General features: G+C 39.5%; 1 protein-coding gene across 1 annotated transcript in view; it reads right to left on the bottom strand.

Moving 5' to 3' along the window:
• The window catches only part of RASSF5 (Ras association domain family member 5), a 109,735-nt gene that overhangs the window by 61,951 nt on the left and 32,713 nt on the right, over positions 1-15,071 (bottom strand). Inside the window, exon 2 of the mRNA XM_031937259.1 lies at positions 1,878-1,999. Coding sequence (XP_031793119.1) covers positions 1,878-1,999 — 122 coding nt within the window. The remainder of the gene's footprint in view (positions 1-1,877; positions 2,000-15,071) is intronic.

Raw genomic sequence — 15,071 nt, 5'->3', positions numbered from 1 at the left:
TGGGTACCCATCTGCCTTGGTAGAGGGAGTTTCCTCCTTGCAGACACCTACATAAATGAAACATAGGCCCTGTCTCCCCCAAAATAAGTGGCAACCTATTATCATGTAACATGAACTCAAGACCGTTGCACATCCTGGTTGACTTTCTTGGACGCTCTTCAGCCTCAAAATGAATTGATGCTCAGAATTCAAAAGGAATGTGGGACTCTCTCCTCCCTATTCCTGGAAGCTGGGTCCCTCCTTATACAGCCCAAGGGCTCCCATCATCTGTCTTTTTGGCTGCCATATTCCAACTGCTGACTCACTGAGCTTTCAGTCCACTAAAACCCCCTAGATCTTTTTCAGAATAATTCTTGTCTAACCACGCCCTCCCCATCTTATACTTATGAAGCTGATTTTTTTTTGCACTTTATATCAATCAGTATTGATTTTCATTAAGAGATTCAGCCCCAAAGTCAAACCAATTAAGTTCCTTCTGTCATCCAATGTGATATCTTTGTGTCCCCCTAACTTATCACAGTGTCTGGCATTATCTTTCCTAGCTTGAATTGCATGAATGTATCTACGTTATTTCTATAAATAGTAAACAGCATAAAACCAAACAGAGATCCTTGGGGTACAGGGGCGAGATTATGGGAAAGCACGGGCATAGAATTAGGCATATATTATATATATATATATTATGTATATATGTTAGGCATAGAATTATATATATATATATATATATATATATATATATATATATATATACATTCCATATCTGATTGTTTGCCTCTTGGGGAGGGGGAAGAAAGGGAGAGAAAAACAAAACCTGGAACTCAAAATCTTACTTTAAATAGATATTGAAAACTATTTTTACATATAACTGGAAAAATAAAATGATATTATAATTAAAAGAAGTGTATGTATGTAGATATGTATACCTATGTGTACTTACTATATATGTATATTGTATAAATATGTCTGCATGTGTATATATATCATGAATATACATGTATATGCATATGTATGTATGTGCATTCATCCCTGGGATTTTGATGCAGGTAAGAAGGCAGCTATAATTGGCAGGTACATAGGAGGTGAGAGAAATAGATCACAGGACTAACTGCTGGAATTACCAACTCAGGATTCAGGCTGAGCAAAAGATGCTTATTAGTGATGTATGTTATTATAGGCCCCCCAAAGCAGAAAAGAACAAATGAATCTGAACCTTCAGGGTAGGAGGGTGGAGAAGAGCCTCACTCAAAAGAACTGATTTTCATTCCCTCCCAAGACAAGCTTAAGAGCACCCCATTCCCTGCCCTATGAAGTGAGGAAGTTGATTAAGTGGGAAATCAAATGTGAAGAGAAGAGCTGAGCAAGTGAAATAAGGATGGGAGCCAGAAAGAGGGAATAGCTAGTTTCCTACTCAGCCAAATACTTCTTAATCCCCAACCAGGCTAGATTCATTAGACATATATAATGCATTAAGAGGGAGTTCAATTGGGGTTCAGAGGCTTAAGCACATCACTCATGGTCCCATAGCCAATGATCCTGGTTCTGTTACCTTTTGCCTGAGAGTTCTTCAGTAAATCTTCCCAGATCCCCCTTAATCAAGTCCCTCTCCCTCAACCTCTCTCCCCTCCTCCTCTCTCTGAAGGATTACCAAAAGCATCGCCTGTCTATCCCCTTGAGATTTGGAAGCATACAAAATTGGATGCAGTCCAAAATCCCAAGTTACCATTTTGGAAAGGGTAGACCCAGTAACAAGAGAAACTGAATAGAACAACCTTAATGCCGATTCTCGCTTTCGAATATCTAAGAGATAGAATTACTGAGAATTAGTACCAGTATCTGGAGTTGAGACTTATACCCTGTGTGGGGTCCCTAGTGCCTACCTGGTTGAAGCTTGGGGCAAGGGTAGTTTCTGGAGATGTTCTGTCTCGGAACCGCCCTTGCTGATGACTGCAGTCCAATTGGATCAGGCTTCGGCATTCCTGATGGCAGGTATACTTGCAGTCTGGAAGGAAAGAACCAAAAGGGAATGAGAGATCAGACAGTGCCTCTACATTTCTGTCCAGAGAAGTAATCAAGGAAGCCATATTTGTTCCTGTAGACACATATAGGGCATCTAGGTGATGTAGTGAATAGAACTTGAATTAGGAAGACCTCAGTTCAAATCCAACCTCAGACATTTACTTAGCTGTATGACCCTGGGCAAGTCACTTAACCACTGTCTGCCTCAGTTTCCTTATCTGTATAAAGGGAGTAATAATAGCATCTATCTCCCTTGATTGTAAGGATCAAATGCGATAATATTTATAAAGCATTTTGCAAACTTTAATGCACTATATAGGAGGATGATATGATGATGATGAGATAGACACAACCCTGGAGAAAAGATGTAGATAATAATAGCAGATGGACAAAGAGTTGAGCATCAAATCCACCTTCATCATTAAATACTTGAATAAGAGGAAGAAAAAGCTTAGGACAGAAGGTCTATGTGGTTATTTGGTAGAAAGGGTTCCCTGTCTCTGCCTCCTGCTATTTATGTTCTATATGATAATTTTTAAAAGTCACTTCTCTGGGTCTCAGTTTCCTCACCTATAAAATGAGGCAGTAGGGACAAATGATTTCTAAGGTCCTTCTAGCTCTTAAGTAAACCCCAGGCTGTGAATAAGATTTAAGGTGTCTCTCTGGATCTTAGGTTTCTCATCTGTATAAGATCTGACTATCTCACAGTTAGAGCAGAAATAATTTCACAGCAGGCTGATTTCAGAAAAGCCTAGAAAGACTTACATGAACTGATGCTGAGGAAAGTTAAGTACAAGCAAGAGAACATTGTACATGGTAACAACAAGAATATGTAATGATGATCAATTGTGATGGCCAATGTGATGATTCAAGGCATTTCCAATAGATGTGATGGAGAGAGCCAACTGCATCCAGAGAGAGAACTATGGAGACTGAATGTGGATCAAAGCATAGTATTTTCACCTTTGTTGTTGTTTGCTTGGCTTTTTTTCTTTCTCGTGTTTTTTTCTCTTTCATCTAATCTTTCTTGCACAACATGATGAATATGTTAATACATTTAGAAGAATTACACAAGTTTAACCTATATTCAATTGCTTGCTATCTTGGGGAGGAGGGAAGTAGGAGAGGAAGGGAGGGAGAAAAATTTGGAACACAAGATTTTGCAAAGATGAATGTTGAAAACTATCTTTGCATGTATTTGGAAAAATAAAATACTATTTTAAAAAAGGAATAATTTCATAATTCATATTTATTACTTGGAAAAAATTAAAAGCACCCCTATAAACATAAGGCATTATTATAACATCAGGGGACAAAGGTCATGATTAAATTGTACCAGGTCTATGTATTATATATTTAATAGGTGCTATCCAATAAATATATTTTTATTAATAATAGAATGGATTGAATCAAATCAGACTACAGGATATGATCCCAAAGTCACAGTATTTTATAAGTGGGAGGGATCTCAGCATTTATCCTCGCTTCTACTATTTAGAATTTCCTTACTTCCTTCAATACTCAAGTCAAGCCTTGGCCACTAAGCCTTTTTCAATCCTCTTAACTCTCAGTATGCCCACTACTACCTTGTATTTCTTTTTAATGTTTATTTAGCCTGCAGAGTAGAATTTATTTTGAATATAGTTTATATATACTAATTTATGTGTATGTTGCCTCTTCTAATATGAATGTAAACTCCTTGAGGACAGGGACTGTTTTCATATTGGTCCTGACAGTCCCCAAACCTCGTACATTGCCTGAACATAGAAGGTACTTAATTTATATGTTGATTAATTGGTTGATCTAGCCAATAATCAAATAATCCATAACAAATAGCAAACCAGATTTTGCTTTAACCTTTCTAGGGAGGGGAAATTTACTACCTATTAGAGTTGTCTATTCAACTTTTGGCCAGAGCTAACTGTCAGGAAATTTTTCCTCAGATGTAGCCCAAATTTGTCTACTTGAACCTTCTACCTGGTTGTTGGTTCTTCTACCTGGGGCCAAGTCAAAACAACTCTAATATCTATTCTATGTGATAGCTCTTCCAGTGACTGAGAACCAATCATCTTCTATTCCAAAGTATCCAACACCAAGTATTTGCTTTTCCAAGCTGAAAAACATCCACCATTTCTTGCAACTGATTCTCAACATGAGATGGACTTTGCCAAGAGCCTTTCCTCCCAAAATCCTCCAACTTCCAATGTCCTTTATGACCTTCAGGGCTCAGAAAAAAAAAAAAAAGCACAATGCTCCACAGATAGTCTGACAGAGTAGATTATAAAGGGAGTCTCACCTTTTTTTTTTTTTTTTTTTTTAAGAAATGATACTTCTTAATTCAGACTAAAATCACTGTTGTTGTTTTTCAGTTGTTTCAATCATATCCAACTCTCTATATCCTCATTAGGGTTTTCTTGGCAAAGATACTGGAATAGTTTTTGCTATTTCCTTTTCCAGCTCATTTTATGGATGAGAAAACTAGAGTAAATATGATTAAGTGACTTGCCCAGGGTCACACAGGTATATAGTATATATACACCCACACAGTGTGTCAGGTTGAATTTAAACTCAGATTGATCTCTTCCTGATTCCACGTCTTGTCTTCTAATCTACAGTGCCATCTAGCTGCCCCAAAATCACAGTAATTTTTCTTATCTGTCATATCGATAGCTCACTGTAATCCATTAACTCCCCCCAATCTTTTTCAAATAAACTGCCATCTAGCTGTGCCTTTTCCATCTTGTACTAATGCAATTGTTTTTTAAAAGTCAAGTATAATAATTTACATTTATCCCTATTAAAGTTCATTTTATTAGATTCGGCCCAACATTCTAACCTGTCATATTATTTCAGATTCTCATCTGTGTCAATAAACTCTAACTCTATGTCAACAAACATACATTAAGTGCCTACTATATGCCAGAAACTGTTCTAGGAAATGGGGACACCAACACAAAAATGCTCTCTAGGAATTTGCATTCTATGAGGAGAGACAACATATACATTTATTAGTATATAAGAATAAATAAAAATAATAAATATAAAATAATTAGGGAAAGAAGATACTAGCAGATATGGCCATCAGGAAAGATGCTGAGTATTGCATCATACTTGATAGAAGTTTTAGAGAAAGTGAAGTAAGAAAGGGTGAAAGTTTAAGCATGGGAGATAGCCTATGAAAAGTCATGGACATGGGAGATGGGAATCAGGTTTGGTTGGAACTCAAGAGTGTGCTTTAATTCAAGATATTAATAAAAATGTTAAACAAATACAGATACCTAATGGGGATGACCTCCTCCCAAGCTGACATTGAATCATTAATGTCTGAGTTTAGAGTTTGGCCAGTTAACTAATTCTGAATCCAAGTCATTGTTATAGCTCAGAGATCAAAAAAATAAATAAATTTGAATGTGATCTGACTAGGACCCAGATACCTGCTAGTATTTTCCTAATATAGTTATTATTTTTATTTATTTTGTATATATTTATAAAGGTAAATGTTGTCTCCCCTCATAGAATGCAAATTCCTCTAGAGCATTTCTGTGTCCATATCCTCATATTCTAGAACAGTGTCTAGTATATAGTAGGCACTTAATCAATGACATAGATAATAGAATCCAAAACAATTTGACAGGTTAGAAGGTTGGGCTGAATCTAATAAAATGAAATTTATAGGGATAAATATAAATTTTTACACTTGGCTCATATCTGGTCATTGACCTTCTATAGTCACACATGGAGATAGCCACCAAGTGAAAGATTTGCAGTAGATTCCTATACATCAGGTTGTTTGTTTAAGAGGTAGATAAAGATAAGAATAGAGATTAGACCCAGGGAAGTCCTAGATGAGAAAACTCCTTCCATCAGTTCAGGTCAACATCTTCTATGCAACTTAGAGTCTTAGAGATTTGCCTCAGCACTGAGAGGTTAAGGGATTTGTCCAGAGTCTCAGGGCCATTATATACCAAAAGTGAGACTTGAAACTATGGCTTCTTGGTTCCAGAGTCAGTGCTTAATGTATTAGGTCTCTCAAGAAGTTTAAAATGCTTACCTTAAAAACTAGACTTGACTCTTCCAACCAGTGCAGAAGGATAAGGGGAAGGACATGGAAGGAGAATCATAGAATGTTAGAAGGGGTCTTAGTGACTCCCTAGTCCACCTTTTTCATCTTCCATGTAAGAAAGCTGAGCCCCAGGAAAGTGCTTTGCCCAAAATCACATAGCTAGCTAAATGGCAGAGCAAGGACCAGAAGACCAGAACAACAATGTTGTTCCGTCATTTCTGAGTCATGACACTGAGGTTTCCCTGACAAAGATACTGGCGTGGTTGGCAATTTCCTTCTCCAGCTCATTTTACAGATGAGAAAACTGAGGTAAATAGCATTAAGAGACTTATCCAGGATCATACAGCTAGTGACTTGTTCTCATAGCTAATAAGTATCTGCGGTTGGATTTGAACTCAGGAAGATTAACTCCAGATTAACTGGCACTCTAGCCACTGAGCCTCTTAGCTAACCTGCTATAACAATATCTTCCAGATCTCTCAGAGGGTTCCCTGGGCAGGGGATGGGGAATACCTTCTGGAACATACTTAGCTGACAGGAAGAACAGAAGGATAAGCAGAGGAAAGGTCAGGAAGTAAGAAACAGGGAACGGAAGGGGAGAGGTAGAGAGGGTAGTTGGAGGCTGAAATAAGAGAGAGAAATCAATACAAATCCATCAATACTAGCACTGGAGGCGAGTTCGCATAGATTGCTGGCACAGCAAAAGCAGCCAGTTCCACCTAGCCTAGAGGTAACTTGGGCCAAGGATGTCACAGAGCTCAGCAAAGGGAAAAGTAGGAATCTGATGGCGAATATTTTTCTTTTCATTATAAAAACAAAGAGCACATGGGCTTGTGTATGTGCTTTAAGGAAGAAGGAAGCAAAGAGTTTAGCCTCTTTTGGCCAAACTGAGTATTTCATGCCTAAACAGGGTGGAGACACGGAGGCCACGTCTTCCCCTGGCCCCCCAGTTAGTGCTCAGAACAAATCGAGGCTTTGTTATCAAAGCCCAGAGCCCAGAGCCACAAAGAAAGTCATTGTTTCCCTGGGTCCTACCCCCATCACAGACCTATGTGCCGGCACCTGGCAGGTCTGGGAGAAATGAGGAATGCCAAGGGGCTGCCAAGAGCAGGTCAGAGGAGAAGAAGGAGAGCTGGGATCTCTCCCCACTCTAGAGTTACTGAGCACTGCCGCCCATCCTGGTGACTGGGGAAACCTTTGGGAAAGAAGGGTTTTCCATCCTTGAGTAGTACCATTTACTGCTGAAAGAGATGGTTGTTGTTCTCTTGTTTCTAACTCTTTGTGACCCTATTTTGATGTTTTCTTGGTAGGGATACTGGAGCAGTTTGCCATTTTCTTCTCCAATTCCCTTTACAGATAAGGAAACTGAGGCAAGCAAGGTTAAGTGTTTTATCCAGGGTCATATAGCTAGTAAGCATCCAAAGCCTTATTTGAACACATCTTACTGACCCCAGGCCTAAGAAGCAATATCCTCAATTCAATGCAGTTATCCCTTCCATATCACAGGAACTAAGGGTGTGGTTTCTCCTCAATCTGGAAAATTTGTGTAAAAATTTTTTGGCCCGCCTTTTGTACCAGAGAAAAAGTCTGAATTATTATGGTACTAAAAGATAAGATATGTTGATATTATATAATAATATGTATATTTAATGCATTTCTGAGTTTCTCAAATTTTTCTGTTTCATCTCCTGGCCTTTGCATGTCATCTGCAGCTTCTATAAAACTCCCCCCAAAGTTCCTGTTATATTTCTTATGCTGACCTGTAATATATCAAAACTACAATGGGAAAAGTTGCGGTTTAAAATTTTATTTTTTTTAAATAATTTTATTTATCACTTCTTTATTTATTTATTTTAAATATTTAAACTAAACATTTATTTAGTAACTGCTGTAAACAGGACTTCATGGTAGAAGTTAGGGGAAGATAAAAAGTTTCATTTAGGCTAGGCCTCTGTCTTCCCAGAGATTGTGGTCTAGGAGTTAGATATGATATACATTAATTAACAATTATAAGATAAATATATCAAAATAGGCACAATAAAAGTCCTAATGAGGGGCTCCATGTGCTCGAAGCATGTTTTCTGGAGGACGTGGCATTTCACAGGATTGTAGATTTAGAATTGGAAAGGAATTCATCTAATCTAATCCACTCATTTTACAGATGATGAAACCCAGAGAGAAGTGGGCTGCCCAAGCTTCTCAGGCCATAATTGGCAGTGTCAGGATTTGAATCCAGGTTGCCTGCCTCCAAATCCATTGCTCTTCCTTCAGGTTAGCATCATAGGGTAGCCACTTGGGTACAGGAAAGAACCTCAGAGGACATCTTAGTCAATCTCCTCATTTTACAAGTAGGGAAACTAAGGCCCATGAAAGTTAAAAGTTTTGCTTAAGGGCCCACAGATAATAAGCAACAAAGCCAAAATTTGAATTTAGATCTTGTCAATTCATCTTTAACACTCCAAGTTTAATGTTCATTCCACTTGTGTCTTTTTTTTTTTTTAATTGGGCTTTAAAAGCTAGGAAATTCAGCAAGGGATAAGGGAAGAAAGGTGCAAATTCTTAGAGGGTAGAAAAGTTTAGGGCTAGTTCCAGGGATCAATAATAGCCATGTATGACTGGAACAAAGAGTCTGTGAAGAAAAGTGATAGGGGATAAAGCTGAAAAGGTATCACATCTACCTACGTGGAAGCAATTAAGTGGCTCAGTAGGCAGGAAACTGGACCTAGAGTTAGGAAGACTTGCCATTTAAAATCCGTCTGCCTTGATTTTCTCAACAGTAAAATAGGGATGATAATAGCACCAACTTCCTAGAGTCATTGTAATGATCAAATGAGATGATTTTGTAAAGTATTTAGCACGGTGCCTGGTGCATAATAGGTACATAAGAGATGCTTGACAGATGCCACAGTCTCTAGCCTGATGCTGAGCTATACAAGCTAGGGGATGGAGGGAATAAAGGGGGAACCAAGTGGTGGAAAAAAAAAAAAGCAAGACTGTGCTTCAGCAACATCCCACATCAGACTCCATAATCACAGACTGCAGCTAAACCACCAAGACTCATTGTGACATCCCCTGCTTCTGGAAACACCAAGGCAAGAGCTTTGGAGACAGAGAGATGAAGTCACAACTCCCCTGGCCTTCCCCCAAATCCCCTCTCACTGGGCACACCCAGTGGTTTCAGGGCATTAAGTACATCTAAGGGTATCATATGTCTGTTCTGCCATAGAGCAGTGCCCGTTAGCTCAGACTAACAGATCAAGGCCTCTCAGAATGATTTTTCCCCTCAAGGACTTCTCTTACCACATGAGGTCACTTGAATTAAGTGCCAGATGTATGATAAAGATAGGAAATACTACTAGAATTGAGGAGAGGGAGAGAAGAAAAAAGGAGAGGGAGAAGGAAAAGGAGAGGAAAAGGAAGAGGAAGAGGGAGATGAGAGAGAGAGAGAGAGAGAGAGAGAGAGAGAGAGAGAGAGAGAGAGAGAGAGAGAGAAGAATGAGACAAGAGATAAAGATAGAGACAGAAGGAGAGAAACAGAGAAAGACAGAGACAGAGTGCACCATGGCCCAAGGAGCCTTCATGCAGGAGAGAAGAACTGAGCTGACTTTGAAGGGTTCAGAGTTGCTCCCTAAATCACAGCATCCTGAAATGAGTCCCCAATAATGTCAATAGGAAGAAATTCTCAAGTCAAGGAGTATAGAACCCTAGATTCCAAGAAGACTAGGAATTGAGGCAAAAGTGCCACATTGTGCTATTATCATAACTATTATTGTTAAAAACCACAACTCACATTCCTGGACAGCTTCAGTTGACAAAGAACAACCTTCACAATGACTCTATGTGAGGTAACACAGAACTGTCTTCAGTCTGCAGAACTGGAAATTGAGGATTGGGGAAGCTTATCATGGATCTATGGCACAACCAGAACCCAATACCAAACCTCTCCATTCTACATCCAGTTAGTCCAAAAAAAGTGTTGAGGGGGCAGGGAAAGTGATGGAGCACAGTTCTATAAAGTCTAGGTGGAGGAGTTTTCTCTAGAACACACTTTAGTGATAATCTTCTGATCTAACTCCTTGATTTGTAGATAAGGAAACTGAGTCCTAAAGATAAATAGGAAGTGCTTTGTCCAAAATCACACAAGTAATAAATAAGTAGCAGAATCAAAATTTGAACTCAAATCCTCTGACTTCAAATTCTAGGCTCTTTTATAGGAAAATTGCTTCCAAGTTCATTTTTGTTTCTCTTTGTAAGTCAGGGGGAGAGCACCTCTTCCACAACCCGCTGTGGTAGAAGGAGTGTATTAATTTGAGCCCCTCTGCCAAACTATACTACGCCACTCTGTCTCTGTGTCCTTGGACGACAGGAGTCTAGACCAGACATAGCATGGGTACTCATACCTCCTGTGGGTATTGAATCTGGAGAGATTCTTCTGAGGAAGATTCTTCCTGGCTTCCAGTGGCCCCCAAATCCCTCATTAAAGAAAAGCTATCAAGCCCACTGATATCTTTAGCAATACCAAATTCTGTTGTGGTTGGAGAATCAAGCAGAAGCAACTCAGGGTTGGAGGTTTGAGAGTGAGGTCTCTGAAATCAGCATCCTGGCTCTAGACATCATCTCTGATCATAGAGGCATCCAGGTGGTAAGGTGGGCAGATCATGGGAGTTAGGGTCAGGAAGACCTAAATTTGAAATTTGCCTTGGACACTTGCTAGCTGAGTGCCCCTGCCTCTGCCTCTATCTGCCCTGGTTTTCATAACTGTAAAATAGATATCATAATAGTACCTACCTTACAAGGTTATTGTGAGGATCAAATGAGATAATTTTTATAAACCACTTAGCATAATGACTAGTACATAGTAGGTTCTTAATAAATGCTTGTTCCCTCCCTCCCTCCCCCTTGCCTTCTGCCACAGCAGGGGTCTCTAAGAGACTCCATATCAGTCCATCATCTTGAGATGTGATTATGGGAAGAAAACAGCTAGAATGGGGATAGGGTGAGGTATCCATTGGCTCTCTCACAGAAAGGCACCTTTGGGAGGTGAAGGAGGGCAGCTGCTTACATCAGAAACTTGGCAATTGTTAAGAATGGAAGCCTGGCAGCTATATAAGGCAAGCAGCAAAGCCAGGGGCCCTAATCCAAGTACATCCTCATATGTGGTAGAGCTGGTTCTCCATGAAACCATGGAGCAGATGGAGGCAGAATTCTAGGTTCCTATTGGTTCCCCACAATCCTGGGCAAAAACCTTTCTCCATCTAAAGAGTCAGTGTTTCCCCTTCTGTGCATTCATCTCTAACTGAGGTCCTTCCACCTGTCCCTATTTCCTTCTCACCCAGCCTTTGTTAGGCTGGGGAGGGACCACTAGGACATAGGGCTCAAAGTAGGGCAGCTGAGCTTTGACTAGTTAGTGTATTTCTCATAGATGACACATTGTGTAAATATTTATCTATGTCTTTGTATTATTTGTTGTGGAAGTTCAGTAATTTCAGTCATGTCTGACTCTTCCTGACCCCATTTGGGATTTTCTTGGTACTGAAGATACTGAAATAGTTTGCCATTTCCTTCTCCTGCTCATTTTATAAATGAAGAAACTGAGGCAAACAGAATTAATCGACTTACCCAGGATCATACAGCTAGTATCTAAGGCCAGATTTGAATTCAGGAAGATAAGTCTTCCATACTCCAGTCCCAGCACTCTATCCACTACGTCACTTTGTTACAGTTAACAAATTATATGTTTGACTATGTATATTTGTGATAAGGGGTTACCTTGTTTTTTTTTCCCCCTCATGGGATTATATGGAGAGAATAGATACTTGTTAATTGAAAAAAAGTAAAATAAAATAAATGTAAGAAAAAGTATATGGGCAGTAACGGAGCACTGAACTAGCAATCAGGAATATCTGGATTCAAATCCTGTTCCAGACATTTACTATCTCAGTGACTCTGGGCCAGTCACTTCTTCAGCCTCAGTTTCCTCATTGGTAAAAATGATGAATTTCAAGGTCTCCTGAAGCTCTGAATCTGTAATCCTATAATCTTCTACACATTTCTAAAAGTCCTAGCTAAACTAGTCAAGCCCCACAGCAGGAGTGAGTAGGACTCCTGGTTTGGGGTCATGTGTCTTTTCCTCTGGCTTCTGGGAAAAGGGTAGGCCCTCCAGGCCTAACACTGTAGTTTCTTTTTTAAGAAGGTACCATCCAATGCCTCCAGGTAAGAGGCTTCAAGTGGATCTTCTAGATTCCCCTAACTCCAAAGAGATGGAGACAAGAACATCATACCTGAGGAGACCACACTCAGCTCTTGTTTCCCTAATATAATCACTTAGCACTGAGCCTGACACATGGTAGGCACTCAGGAAAGGCTTGTTACCTTTACAAGATCCATTTTTAGTCTGGCTCTCTAAAGTGGAGAAGGATTAAGTATCCAGGCTTATTTCTTGCTGAAGCCCCTTCTCAAAAGCTGGCAGGCAGGCAGGCAGGCAGGCTGATTCATCCCTGGCAGACATCAAAAGAGAATGAGCCCCAACTTGTTACCGCTTAAAGCAAGTTTTCATTTCCCATGTAAAAGGGCTTGTCCTGACTCAAAATTACCAGAATTTTTTTTCCAAATCACAGACACTAAGCAGAAACATTGCTGAGGCATATTAAGTGGGGCTTTTCCTCTGCTTAACCTTACTCAAAGACAGACAGGGAGGGGACCTCTGAGAGCTCACTCTGGAAGCCGGAAGATACTCCTCCCTTGCCCATGTCCACCTCAGCGATGTCAAGTGTTACAGCAGATAGAATTGTACCACAGATACTGGTTTTATCTGTCCCCTTCTTTTCCCCCACAATGGAAACTAGGATTATTTCTTTATTTGTCTGTAGAACTTTGCACATAGTAGATATATTTATGTCAACATTTTCTTCACTCAATGTGATGAAAGAAAAGATAAAATTTTCAAGCAATAGAGAGCCATTTGCCTGAGATCTCACAGAAAAGGATTCTTGTTCAGGTATAGGTTGGATTAAAAGAATCCTTTCTAGAACCCTTCTCACTCTTAGATTCTATAGCTCTTCAAAATGCTAGATCAACCAAATCAACAAGCACCTATTAAGTGCCTACAAGGTGTCAGGCGATTTGCCAAGTACCACGGATAATACAACAAAAACAAAAATACAATACCAAAATAAAGCAATACCTGCTGAAAGGGAGCTTATATTCAAGTTTTCTCTTTACCTGTTGTGCTCAGGTCCTTAGAAGCATTTTGATAATATGAAGAAGGCACCTGATTCACCTGATTTGATTTTAAGATCATAAACTCGGGTTTCATGTCCCAGCTCAGACATTTATGATGTGTTATTCTTGGGAGGTCATTTAAACTTTTGCTCTCAATAAAGTGTGTAAATTGAAGGGGGTAATCTCTTAGGGCCCCTTCCAGCTCTAAAGCACTATGACCCTGCCGGCCAGAGACAATATTATAAAGCCCTACTGGCACCTATGCCACTTGATGATAGAAGATCAGAGAGCAGTTGTATCTCTCAAACCCAGTGGCCATCCCCATTTGGAAATCTTGTTTCATATCTTGTTGTATCCTTTTATCTCTAGCACCTGGCATGGTGCCCCATGGCCCACAAGGGTCCCAAGCTTAGACAAGCCCCTGGAAGTTGATCAGCACAGCTTCCTACTCGTAGGTAAGTGACTATTTCTTTGAGAGTATGTAGGTTGCTTGAATCATCCATTCCTAACATGGCCATAGCTCTCCAGGCTAAAAATACATAATAAAAGGATCATGGGCAGGAGGCTAATTGAGAAGGAGGAGCAGTTCTGGTACACTTCAAGTTCAGACTGGTATTTCAGGAAGTTAGAGACTTAACTGTTTGTCCAGAGGGAGAAAAATTGTCTTTGGGACATTTTCTGCAGGGGTTGGTTGTTGTACTTGTTCTCAAAGAAGACCAAAATGACATCACCATGTTAGAGCCGAGCTACCGTGCCTCTGACTGTGGTTGATCAGACCTGTATGGGCTCGGAATGCTCCGCCACAGATCAGACACAAATAGTCCCTGTGAACATTTGGGGTAGACTCTCTAACTTTACTTAGCTCATGTTTCTTCTGAGCTAATTTACTTCTGATTTGCTCATAGAACACAGCACCTTCTCTGACAAAGGTGCACCATACTAGGCGGTCCTGTGCCAACATTTTCCAGGTTCTTAAGAGACCTTGAAGGTCACTTTTTCTGATCACCTTGTGAGCATTTGTCCTGAGTTCTCCATGGGGAGGAAGGTCTACTCTACTTCATTTGAGGGAATTAATCCCTGAGAGGATTCTTCCAATAGAATATTGTTCCCCTTTCAAACCACACCCCATCATCTCCTATATCATTTCTAGGAGATTTCTATCATCTTCAAAACCATGTCTAGGGGATCTCTATCATCACCTACGTAAAAGCTTTTTTTCACTTGCTACCCCTTTTCGACTAAAAATTCTTTTATGCTATCCTGGATACATAAGCATATAAAATAGGATGCAAATCCAACATTTACTGATAATAAATCACAAAGAAATTATTTTAAAAACAATTCTTTGGCTTTTACAATTTATTAAAGATGAAAGCAAGCTTGCATACTAATGAAATGGATGTTCCTTTTTATTTTTACACAAAGAATTAAATCTTGTTCAGACCAGTTCCAATGGTCTTGTGATCAAAAGAGCCATCTACACCCAGAGAGAGGACTGTGGGAACTGAGTGTGGTTCACAACATAGCATTTCCACTCTTTTTGTTGTGGTTTGCTTGCATTTTATTTTCTTCATCATTGTTTTTCTGGTTTGATTTGATTTTTCTTATACAGCAAGATAATTATATAAATATGTATGCATATATTGGATTTAACATATATTTCTACTATATTTAACATATATTGGACTTCTTGCCATCTAAGGGAGGGGGGATGGAACACAAGGTTTTGCAAGGGCTAATGTTGTTGCAGAATTATCCATGCATATGTTTT

This window comes from Sarcophilus harrisii, chromosome 4 (genome assembly GCF_902635505.1).
Source record: "Sarcophilus harrisii chromosome 4, mSarHar1.11, whole genome shotgun sequence".
Classification (NCBI taxonomy): Eukaryota; Metazoa; Chordata; class Mammalia; order Dasyuromorphia; family Dasyuridae; genus Sarcophilus; species Sarcophilus harrisii.
This window is presented reverse-complemented; position numbering and strand designations above follow the sequence as displayed.